We start from the raw sequence: 12,088 nt of genomic DNA on the forward strand, positions 1-12,088 counted from the left end.
GGAGACACCCCTGGGTGGGTTCTGGGTGGGGGGCACCCACCTCATCCAGCTGGAAGGAGGGATCCGACGCCTCGCTGGAGCTCTCCCGGAGGTAGGTGCACATGTATTCCCGCACCATGCCCACGTCGCTGGCCCAGGATTCCTGGGAGACAAATGTGGATGTTGTTATGGGGTCGGAGCATCCCATGGGAGGCCCCAAAACCACGAGGATCCGGAAGAAATCCCACCTTCTGGTCGTGCAGCAGGAACTTCTGGAAGTCGTAGAGGGAGACCTGGCACAGCTCGGGGCGGTCCACGTTCCTGGGACACGGATCAGCCACCAGTGAGGAGCAGGAGAAGGAGTTGGGATAGATCCCATGGGAGAGGCAAGGCTGCCGGGGCCCACCTGAAGCTCTCAGCTCCCCTATTCCTGCCCCATTCCCACCAGGAGTGTGCAGTGTTGTCCAAGGATATGGGGAGGGCAGGGTGGAATGTCCCTACATCCCTGGCAGCCTCATCCACTTCCGTGGCTGTCCATCCCTGTTCCTATCCCTGCTCCCATCTTCACTCTCCTCATTCCCACTCCCACCTCGACTCCTCTGTCCATTCTTCCCTCCGCTCATCCCTGCCCTCAGCCCCACTTCCATCCCTGCTCCCACTCCCCTCATATTCCTGTTCCCATCTCCACTTCCACCTCTGCTCATCCCTTCTCCCATCCCTGCTCCCATCCCCTCTCCAATCCCCTCTCTCATCCCCTCTCCCATCCCTGCTCGGATCCTCACTCCCATTCCTGCTCTCAACCCCTCTCCTATCTCTGATCTCGCTCCCCTCCCATTCCCACTCCAATCTCCACTCCAACTCCACTCCCATCTCTTCTCATCCCTGCTCCCATCCCTGCTCTCATTCCCTCTCCCATCTCCATTCCCATTCCTGCTCATCTGCTCTATCCCTGCTCCCATCCTCACTCCCATCCCAGCTCCCATCCCTGCTCCCTTTCCCACTCCAATCTCCACTCAAACTCCACTCCCATCTCTTCTCATCCCTGCTCCCATCCCTGCTCTCATTCCCACTCCCATCCCTGCTCTCATTCCCACTCCCATCCCTGCTCTCATTCCCACTCCCATCCCTGATCTCATTTCCACTCCCATCCCTGCTCTCATTCCCACTCCCATCCTCATTCCCGCTCATCTGCTCTATCCCTGTTCCCATCCTCACTCCCATCCCATCTCCCATCCCTGCTCCCTTTCCCTCTCCCATCCCAGTTCCCATCCCTGCTCCCTTTCCCACTCCAACTCCACTCCCATCTCTTCTCATCCCTGCTCCCATCCCTGCTCTCATTCCCACTCCCATTCCTGCTCTCATTCCCACTCCCATCCCTGTTCTCATTCCCACTCCCATCCCCATTCCTGCTCATCTGCTCTATCCCTGTTCCCATCCTCACCCCCATCCCAGCTCCCATCCCTGCTCCCTTTCCCTTTCCCATCCCTGCTCCTCCCTGGTCCTATCCCTCTTCCCATCCTGTTTCCATCCCTGCTCCCTTTCCCTCTCCCATTCCCTCTCCCATCCTCTCTCCCACCCCCTGCTCTGCCCAATCCCTGCATTTCCCACTCTGTGGCTCCCACCCTTGGAATCTTGGCCGGATGGGAGCCATGGCATTCCCAGGAACTCACCTCAGAGGGAAGGAGAGCTCCAGCTGCTCGATGACCTGCAAGGAGGGGAGGAGGGGATGAGGTTTAGCCAGGAGGGGACACGTCACATGGGTTTGGGGGACACTTGGGAAGCAAATCCCTGGATCTTACCGACTTCTGGGCGTCAAACATCAGGTTTTTGTAGAACTGGATGAAGTGGGAGAAGGTCATTTCATTCCTGGCTTCCACTTCCTGGGGGAGACGGGGCCGGAGGTGAGAGCGGGGCCACCCCACCGGACACAGGGACACTGGGGCGGCTCCAGCCCTCCTGGAAAAGCTGGAAAACCATCTCCCTCCCAGGTGGGGTGTTCAAGGGGTCCTTACCACGAGTTTATCCCGCAGGAATCTCATGTTGGGAACGCGGTAGTTCACCTGGGGCAGCATCGCCTTCAGGTCCTTCACGGTGATGCTGCCGGAGCGGGAGATGGAGTCGGGATGGAGAACCAACCCCTGGATGGGTCTCGGCTCCCAGCCTCAAAGTTCCCACCCCAAATCCTGGTGCCCGGCATGGGGATCCCACCCTCCTCCTGGCCTGTAAATCTCTCCAGGCACAGAACCCAGAGAAATCGTGGATGTCCCATCCCGGGAAGTGCTGAAGGCCAGGATGGACAGGGCTTGGAGCAACCTGGTCTAGGGGAATTCCATGACCTTTAGGTCTTTTCCCACCCAAACCATTCCATGATTCCATGACCACTGGTGGAAAAGCAATGGAAATCGGGATCCCCGTGGCCCTCACACCCAAATCTCTGATTTTCCATGTCTCCAAGCACCCCAAAAAACCTGGTGCTCCCTTGTCCCACGTGGTGTTTGGCACGAGTGTGAGCAGAGGGCCAAGGAGAGGAAGCACATCCCAAAAACCAACTGGGCTCTCTAGGCCATCATCCCACCTGGAGATGACGCCCATTCCCATCTGCATCATAATTTCAGTGAAAATTGCCTTGATTTGGGGTTTTCCCTGCCTTTGGAAGTTGTTTCTGGGCTGCATTAACGGTCCAGCCCCTCCTGTCACTGGTGGAAAAGCAACGGAAATGGGGATCCCCGTGGCCCTCACACTCAAATCTCTGATTTTCAATGTCTCCAAGCATCCCAAAAAACCCGGTGCTTGCTCTCTCGTCCCACGAAGCCACCAGATCTGGGATGCAACCGGGGGAATCTGGTCCTGTCCTGCCAAACCCACCACTCACTCCCCAACTCGGGGCCGTGCCGGCGCTCACCTGCCTTCCCGCGCCCGGTCCATCCCGTCAAACTGCTTCCGGAGCCACCTGGGAAAGAAGGAAGGGACGGACACACAGCGCTCAGCGCCACGGAGGAGCAAATCCAGGGGGGGGTTGTCCCTCAGACAGGGAATTGGGATCTTGCCCACCTCTCGATCTGCAGCGGGGTCTGGGCCCTCTGGGTATCAGCCACCAGCCAGTTGAGCCCCGTTATCCAGAGGTTGATGTCCTCCTCGCAGAAAGCTGGAAAAGGAGAAGGAGGGATGGGTGCTGTGGGATGCCAGGAAAGGGGTGGGATCCAGGGGGAGGGATGTGGGAGCAGGGAGGGAGCCCAACGCACCAGCCACGCTGAGCGTCCGCAGCCGGAAGTCCATCCCGTAGAGGATGATGAAGCACATGGTGAAGTCCAACTTCCGAGCGTCCTCGGGGTAGCGCTCGAAATCCCGGGAATTCTTGCCCAGGCGGATCTCCTTGATCTCCCGGATGTCGACTGCGGGGAGAGAGGAACATGGAAGCGGCCCCTGACACCGTGGATTCGTGTGAGGGACTCGCGGAGGCTGCAGGAGGTGGGACTGCCAGGATGGGACATTCCCGGGAATGTGGGATGGAATTGCAGGTGCTGTGGCCACGTGGAGACACGTCCCCGGAGCCCTCCAGGGATGTGTGATGGCGCCATGGGCATGGAGTGTCCTTCAGGGAATCGTGTCCCTGGAATGGGGGGTCTCCGTTGGGGTGGGATGGCATCATGGGTTCCATGGATGTATGTCCTCACATGATGGTAATGCCAGGAATGGGGTCTCGCTGGGGTGGAATGCACATGGGCTTTCCATGCGTGTCCTCCACGGATTTGTATCCCAGGATGTCCTGGATGGTTGTCCTGCTTGCGTGCCATGGCTGTGTGTTCCTCATGGATTTGTATCCCAGGATATCCCGGATGGAATGTCCCTGCCTGTGTGACAGCACCACAGGTGCCATGGCCATGTGTCCTCCATGGATTTTTATCCCAGGATATCCTGGGATGGGGTGTCCCTGCCTGTGTGACAGCACCACAGGTGCCATGGCCGTGTGTCCTCCACGGATTTGTATCCCAGGATGTCCTGGGATGGGGTGTCCCTGCTTGGGTGCCATGGCTGTGTGTCCTCCATGGATTTGTATCCCAGGATATCCCCAGGATGGGGTGTCCCTGTCTGTGTGACAGCACCACGGGTGCCATGGCCGTGTGTCCTCCATGGATTTTTATCCCAGGATATCCTGGGATGGGGTGTCCCTGCCTGTGTGACAGCACCACAGGTGCCATGGCTGTGTGTCCTCCAGGGATCTGTATCCCAGAATGTCCTGGGATGGGGTGTCCCTGCTTGGGTGCCATGGCTGTGTGTCCTCCATGGATTTGTATCCCAGGATGTCCTGGGATAGGGTGTCCCTGCTTGGGTGCCATGGCCATGTGTCCTCCAGGGAATCGTGTCCCCAGGACTGGATGTCCCTGCAGCACCACCTCCACGTGCCTGGTGACCCCCCACTCCCTGTGTCCTCCACGGATTCCCATCCCCAGGATGTGGCTCCCGACAGCACTTCCCACACTTTTCCCAGCTCTGTGGCTGCCACGCGTCCTCCGGGCCCATCCTGCCCCATCCCAACCATCCCAGAGCAGACCCTGGCATGGGCTGAGCTCAGCTTTTAATTGGAGTCTCTTCTCAAAAGTGGCAATTTGAGCTTGGACCGCAGGGCGTTGCTTTCCTGCTGCTCTGCTCCCTCATTATCCCGCTAAATAAAGCTCCGGCGGCGTTGGGCCGGGTTTCCGGAGCCTGCTCTTCCTCCGCCACGGGAGACTTCCAATTTTTCCCAGTGGATTTGTCCCACCGGGAGCAGAATAATAACACATTATTAGGAATAACACCCAAAGTTGTTCCCGATCCCACAACCAATCACCCCTCCCCCGGGAAAGGTTTGGACTCTGGGAGTGAGCCAGGGACACCGGAAAGGGCTTTGTGTGACCGAGAGCGGCCGGACCCTGAGCCTGGGCATTGTCCTGCTGAGGAAATGGGTCATTTCCCAGAGAATTTCCAGCCCTGGCCGCGCTTCCGATGTGGGATGTGGTGGTGGGGAAGAGCCCACGGAGCCTGATCCACAGCAAAGGCTGAAGGCAGGGAGGGAAAAGGGATGGGGGAGGAATGGGGGTTGATTAAGCAAGAAAAGAGGGGCCGGGGAGTTTTTCTTGGTGGAAAAGCTCCAGAAAACACTGGAGGCTTTATCCAGTTGTTGTTTTTTTTTGCTGGATGACCACAAGCCAAATTTCATGGATCAGGGTGGGATTTTAGCACAAGTGGCACCTGGGGGCTCTGCAGCCCGGCACGGGCTTTGTTCTGGGACAAGATCCCAAGAAATCAAATCCCGTTGTCTCCGTGGGGCTCCCGGGGCTCGGAGAAAACTCTCCTTGGGACAAACAGGCAGTTTTTTTTGGGGGAAAAAAGGAGTTTATGGGTTAAAAAACGGCTGCTCAACCCCAAACCTGCCCATCCACAGGGAGAGGGGAGAAGTCAGAGGATACCAACAGGCCACAGAGGTGTATTCCTTGGATTCCACACCTCCGGGATCCAGCCTTGGACCAGACCTCTGGTGCTGCCAATAATCCCAGGATGGTTTGGGTTGGAAGGGAGCAGAAAGATCATCCAGTTCCAACTCCCTGCCATGGGCAGGGACATCTCCTGCTATCCCACATTGCTCCAGCCTGGCCTGGAACACTTCCAGGGATGGGGCAGCCACAGCTTCTCTGGGAATTCCAGCCCAGCCCCTCACCACTCTCACAGCCAAGAATTCCTTCCCAATATCCCATCTAACTCTCTGGCAGTGGGAAGCCACTCCCTGTGTCCTGTCCCTCCATCCCTTGTCCCAAGTCCCTCTCCTGCTCTCCTGGAGCCCCTTTAGGCCCTGCAAGGGGCTCCAAGGTCTCCCTGGAGTTTTCCTTCTCCAGGTTGGACATTCCCAGCTCTCCCAGCCTGGCTCCAGAGCAGAGGAGCTCCAGCCCTTGGAGCATCTCTGTGGCCTCCTCTGGACTCGCTCCAGCAGCTCCACATCCTTCTAATGTTGGGAATTTCCGGGCTGGAGGCAGCTCTGCAGGTGGGGTCTCACCTGAGTGGGGCAGAGGGGTTGAATCCCACCCTCTCCTGCTTCCCACGCTGTGGGACGAGCCCAGAACACAGGGAATTCCTGCTTTTCCACCCACCAACACCCCCAAATCCCTCTCCCTGTGGCAAAGAGCCCATTCCCACACAGAACCAGGGGAAGAGGGAGCGGCTGCACAAAACAAGGGAGCCGGAGCCGGGAGCTTCCTGGAAACCACATCTGCGGCGGATTTGCAGGGATCACGTCGGAATTATGTCTCCAAACTCCTCCCAGCATTGTCTCCCGGGATCCCAGGGCGATTAAAACACTCTGGAAGGATTAAAACACCCTGGAAGTCGCTTCCAGCTGCGAAAATCCCTTTTTCTTTTCTAATGCAAAGTGAGCAGCTCCCGGGGCAAAGAGGATTTGGAATGGTGGGAAGAGCAGGTCCTGCCCAGCGGGTTTTAGGGATACTGAGGGAAGGCCTGGGAATTTTTTTCAGGCCTTAGGAGGAAAAAGGGAATGGAGGGAACATTGTGCTGGGAAATCCCAGCTCTGGTGGCACAAGCCACGTCCACCTGAGTCATCCGTTCTTCCAAGACACCTGGAAGGTCAGAATTCCCTCCAGGGGGGAATTTGGGAGACAGCATCCCCCTGGGAACTCCCATGGTGGGATTTAAAACCTGAAAGAAAATATCCCTCCTGCTCCAGCAGTGATAAATCCCACCTGGATTTTCTCCTCCCCAAAAAAATCCCATTTCTAATTCTTTGGCATTAACGAGGCTGGAAGTGTCGCCTCTCCAAAATCCTCTTGGATTTTCCATGCTGCCTTCACCCCTGTTGTTTTTAATTTCTTATAAAGATCCTTTTTGGGTTGTTTTCTGCCAGATTCCCTGTGCTGGGAATTGGGATTTGCTGAGGGTGAGGAGCTGGGAGACCTCCAGGATGAGGTTAATTTTGGAGGTGATGTCCCAGGTGATCTCAGGCCTGGACACGGATCCTAGGCCTGGACATGAATCCTGGGCCTGGACACAGATCCCAGGCCTGGACATGGATCCCAGGGCCAGACACGGATCCTGGGCCTGGACATGGATCCCAGGCCTGGACATGGATCCCAGGCCTGGACGTGGATCCTGGACCTGGACATGGATTCCAGGCCTGGACATGGTTCCTGGGCCTGGACACAGATTCTGGGTCTGCATACAGATCCCAGGCCTAGACATGAATCCCAGGCCTGGACACAGATTCTGGGTCCAGACATAGATCCCAGGCCTCAACATGTATCCCAGGCCTGGACACAGATTCCAGGCCTGGACATGAATCCCAGGCCTGGACACGGATCCCAGGTCTGGACACGGATCCCAGGCCTGGACATGGATTCCAGGCCTGGGCATAGATTCCAGGCCTGGACATGGATTCCAGTCCTTGACACGGATCCTGGCCCCGAATACAGATCCCGGGTCTGGACACGGATCCCAGATCTGGAAACAGATTCCGGGTCCGGACACAGATCCCAGGCCTGGACATGAATCCCAGCCATGGACACAGATCAAAGGAATGAACACGGATCAAAGGCATGGACATGGATCCCAGGCCTGGACACAGATCTCAGGCCCAGACACGGGTCACAGTCCTGGACATGAATCCCAGGCCTGGACACAGATTCTGGATCCGGACACAGATCCCAGGCCTGGACATGAATCCCAGCCATGGACACAGATCAAAGGAATGAACATGGATCAAAGGCATGGACATGGATCCCAGGCCTGGACACGGATCCCAGGCCCAGACACGGGTCACAGTCCTGGACATGAATCCCAGGCCTGGACATGAATCCCAGGCCTGGACACGAATCCCAGGCCTGGACACAGATTCCAGGTCCAGACACAGATCCCAGGCCTGGCCATGGATCCTGGGCCCGGACACGTGTCCATCAGCCACTTAACGAAGCGTGTAATTATCCTGGGAGTCCAGGGGAGAGCCTGGATCCATGTCCTGGCCCTGACAATTCCTAACAGAGACATCAGCCCTTCCCACTAATCCCTCTCCCAGTGGGATGTCGGCCGGAAGGGGGGATTTGAAATGGCCCTGGCAGGCGTGAGGTCTGGGAGATCCCGGTACTTCCATAACATCCCGGAGAATGGGAGGCTGTGGGAGCACCAGGAGTTGGATCAGGGGGTGAAGATGTTCCAGCCTGGCACAGAGACAGGGATTGCTCCCACTCCAAGCGAGTGGTGGGGTTGGATGGAAGGATTGCACCATTCCCAGTGGGATTTTCCTTTTGTTTTCCTCTTTCTGGATGACCTTAGGGGGTGTCTATTCATTGCCATGGGAAAAGCCAGACCCCAAGGTACCAGGGGGGAAACTGAGGCACGGAATCATGAGCGACCCAACATCCCAACCTGGAAGCGTGTGGCGCTTCCAGAAAAAACAAGGAGCTGGGAATGCTGTATTTCCATGACTGGATAACGAGCTCTTCTCCATGAGGATCTAAACCACTTCTCCAAGAATGAGTGTCCTTCCTCCCATCACTCATCCCACTCCTCTGGCTGCCACCCTCCTTCCCAGCTCAAAGCCTTTCCATGGCTGGAATCCGGCTTGGGATCAGCCCCTCTGAGCCCCTCCAGGGAAAAGGCACCTCCCAGCCCTCCAGGGTGGGCTTTGCTGTCATCCAGGGGAGGTGACATCCCAAAACCGAGTTCCTTCCCTGCATGGGATCTGGGATGGAGCTCCAGATCACCCCAATCCCAGGCTTTCATCCCATGGCTCTTTTAAGCTCCATTTGAAGCCTGGAGGTAATGAGCACCAAGACATGGAATTCCCAGTGGTGGGAGAACGTCCCAAGAGCCCAGTGAATCCACAAGTATGGACAGTTTTTAGGGATGTTCCAGTGGGAGCAGCCCAGTTTTGGGGTTAAAAGCACCGTGAGCAGGAACAGCGATGGCCACTCCTTTACCTCCTTGCCAGGGAGGATATAAATCCCTTGGGATCACATGGAAGTGGCTTCACCCCCAGGACAAGGTGGGAAGGAGGAGGTGAGGGTTGCCCAGCCCAGCAGCTCCTGCTTTTATGGGAATCACCCCATGGTAGGACATTCCATAGGGGATGGAGATCCCACCATGGCAGGGCATCCCAAGAGGTCCAGGAATCCTAAAACCACTCACCCCATCAAGGTAGGACATCCCACCATGAACAGGAACCCCAAAACTCGTCACCCCACCATGACAGGACATCCCACCATGAACAGGAACCCCAAAACTCATCACTCCACCATGGTAGGACATCCCACCACGAACAGGAACCCCACAACCAGTCACCACACCATGTCAGGACATCCCACCATGAACAGGAACCCCACAACCAGTCACCCCACCATGACAGGACATCCCACCATGAACAGGAACCCCACAACCAGTCACCCCACCACGACAGGACATCCCACCATGAACAGGAACCCCACAACCAGTCACCCCACTAAGGTAGGACATCCCAACAGGTCCAGGAAACCCAAAACCAGTCACCCCACCACAGCAGGACGTCCCAACATGTCCAGACATCCCCCAACTGGACACCCCACTACAGTAGGACATCCCACTATGGTCAACACTGGCACAGTCCATCACCCCACCATGGCAGGGCACTCCAGCAGGTCCAGGCACCCCACAACCAGTCACCCCACCATGCCAGGACACCCCAGGCACCCCACAACCAGTCGCCCCACCACGGTACGACCTTCCAACACGTCCAAGTAGCCCAGAGCCAGTTATTGTGCCCAAAAACTTCCCAGCCAGTCACCCCACCACAGCAGGACACCCCACTACATCCAAGTACCCCACAACCAGTCACCCCACCACACCAGGACATCCCACCATGGACAGGCACCTCACAACCAGTCACCCCACCACAGCAGGACCCCCCAACACATCCAAGCACCCGAGCATCAGTCACTCCAGCACAGCAGGACATCCCACCACAGCCACATCCACACCATGGAAGAACATCCCACCACACCCAAGCACCCCACAGCCAGTGACCCCACAGCTAATCATCCCTCAGCCGGGCACCCCACCGTGGCAGGACATCCCACCAGGCCCAAGCACACCCCATTATGCCAGGACATCCCACCATGCCCCAAAAACTCCCCAGTCAGTCACCCCACCATGGCAGGACACCCCACCATGACCAGGCACCCCACAACCAGTCACCCCACCATGCCAGGACATCCTACCACAACCCCACAACCAGTCACCCCACCATGCCAGGACACCCCACCACATCCAAGCACCCCACAACCAGTCACCCCACCACACCAGGACACCCCATCACAGCCCAAAAACTCCTCAGCCAGTCACCCCACCACACCAGGGTACCCCACCATGTTCAGGTACCCCACAAATAGTCACCCCACCACAGCCACACAGCCTGTCACCCCACCACAGTAGGACATCCCACCATGGCCAGGTACCCCACAACCAGTCACCCCACCACATCAGGACACCCCACCACATCCCAAAAACTCCTCAGCCAGTCATGCCACCACACCAGGACGCCCCACCATGGCCAGGCACCCCAGAGCCGGTCACCCCACCAGAGTAAGACATCTCACCATGGTCCTACAGCCTGTCACCCCACCATGGAAGAACATCCCACCACAGCCAGGCACCCCACAACCAGTTTCCCCACCACAGCAGGGCATCCCACCATGACCAGGCACATCATGACCAGATACCCCACAATGGTAGGACACCCCAACACGTCCAGGTACCCCACAGCTGGGCACCCCACCACAGTAGGACATCCCACTACACCCCAAAAACTCCCCAGCCAGTCACCCCACTATGGCAGGACATCCTAACATATCCAGGCACCTCACAACCAGTCACCCCAGCAGGGTAGGATACACCACCATATCCAGGCACCCCACAACTGGGCACCCCACCATGGCAGGACATCCCACCACAGCCACACAGCAACTTTCCCCACCACAGCAGGACATCCCACCATGCCCAAGCACCCCCCAACCAGTCACCCCACCACACCAGGACATCCCACCATGCCCCAAAAACTCCCCAACCAGTCACCCCACCAGGGTAGGACATCCCACCATGGCCAGGCACCCCACAACCAGTCACCCCACCACAGTCACACAGCTGCTCACCCCATCACAGTAGGACATCCCACTGTGCCCCAAAAACTCCCCAGCCAGTCACCCCACCATGCCAAGACACCCCACCATGGCCAGGCACCCCACAAACAGTCACCCCACCAGGGTAGGACATCCCACTATGTCCAGGCACCCCACAACTGGGCACCCTATCACAGGAGGACATCCCACCATGCTCAGGCACCCCACAACCAGTTTCCCCACTACAATAGGACATCCCAACATGGCCAGTCACCCCACAACCAGTTTCCCCACCGCAGTAGGACATCCCACCATGGCCAGGCACCCCCCAGACAGTCACCTCACCAGAGTAGGACACCCCAACACGTCCAGGCACCCTACAACTGGGCACCCCACCACAGTAGGACATCCCACCATGGCTGGGCACCCCACAACCAGTTCCCCACCACAGTAGGACATCCCACCATGACCAGACACACCACAACCAGGTACCCCACCATGGTAGGACACCCCAACACATTCAGGCACCCCACAACCAGTCACCCCACCCCAGCTTCTCACCCTCCCCGGCCCCCCCCCGGGGCCGATACTCACTGTCCCCCTCCACCTTCTCGGGCGTGCGGCTCCAGATGATCTGCCGCGTCTCCAGCTTCACCTGGAAGGTCCTTCTCTCCGGCCTCTGGGACTTCTTCTGGTAGAACAAGGTGAGGACGGTGCCCATCTCCAGGCAGCGCAGGATCCTGCCCATGTCTCCCGCCTCCATCCTGCCGTCCTCCAGGAATCCATTGACGCTGCCGAGCCTGGCCATGGACATCTTCAGCGCTGGGCCATCGCCGGGAACGCGGGTGGCTCATGCAGGAGGGGACGGATCCGAAGGGCCGAGACCTCCCCGGGGATTTTTGGGATTTGCCCTGGGTTTTTCCTCTAAGGACGGCGGCCGGGATTGGAGATGGCCAGGAGGAGGAGGAGGAGGAGGAGGAGGA

The 12,088-nt window shown here is 57.9% G+C and overlaps 1 protein-coding gene across 1 annotated transcript in view; it reads right to left on the reverse strand.

Moving 5' to 3' along the window:
- The window catches only part of LOC103765896 (1-phosphatidylinositol 4,5-bisphosphate phosphodiesterase gamma-1-like), a 36,133-nt gene extending 24,054 nt beyond the window's left edge, over positions 1–12,079 (reverse strand). Inside the window, exons 1-9 of the mRNA XM_029959254.1 lie at positions 11,700–12,079; positions 3,222–3,371; positions 3,031–3,124; positions 2,882–2,929; positions 1,992–2,076; positions 1,779–1,859; positions 1,650–1,684; positions 228–300; positions 9–142 (exon numbers count right to left, since the gene is read on the reverse strand). Of these exons, the coding sequence (XP_029815114.1) occupies positions 9–142; positions 228–300; positions 1,650–1,684; positions 1,779–1,859; positions 1,992–2,076; positions 2,882–2,929; positions 3,031–3,124; positions 3,222–3,371; positions 11,700–11,919 (920 nt within the window). The 5' untranslated portion in view covers positions 11,920–12,079. The remainder of the gene's footprint in view (positions 1–8; positions 143–227; positions 301–1,649; positions 1,685–1,778; positions 1,860–1,991; positions 2,077–2,881; positions 2,930–3,030; positions 3,125–3,221; positions 3,372–11,699) is intronic.
- Between the last annotated feature and the right edge of the window lie 9 nt (positions 12,080–12,088).

Source organism: Manacus vitellinus, unplaced genomic scaffold, assembly GCF_001715985.3.
Source record: "Manacus vitellinus isolate BGI_N305 unplaced genomic scaffold, ASM171598v3 scaffold_1_pilon, whole genome shotgun sequence".
In the NCBI taxonomy this organism is placed as follows: domain Eukaryota; kingdom Metazoa; phylum Chordata; class Aves; order Passeriformes; family Pipridae; genus Manacus; species Manacus vitellinus.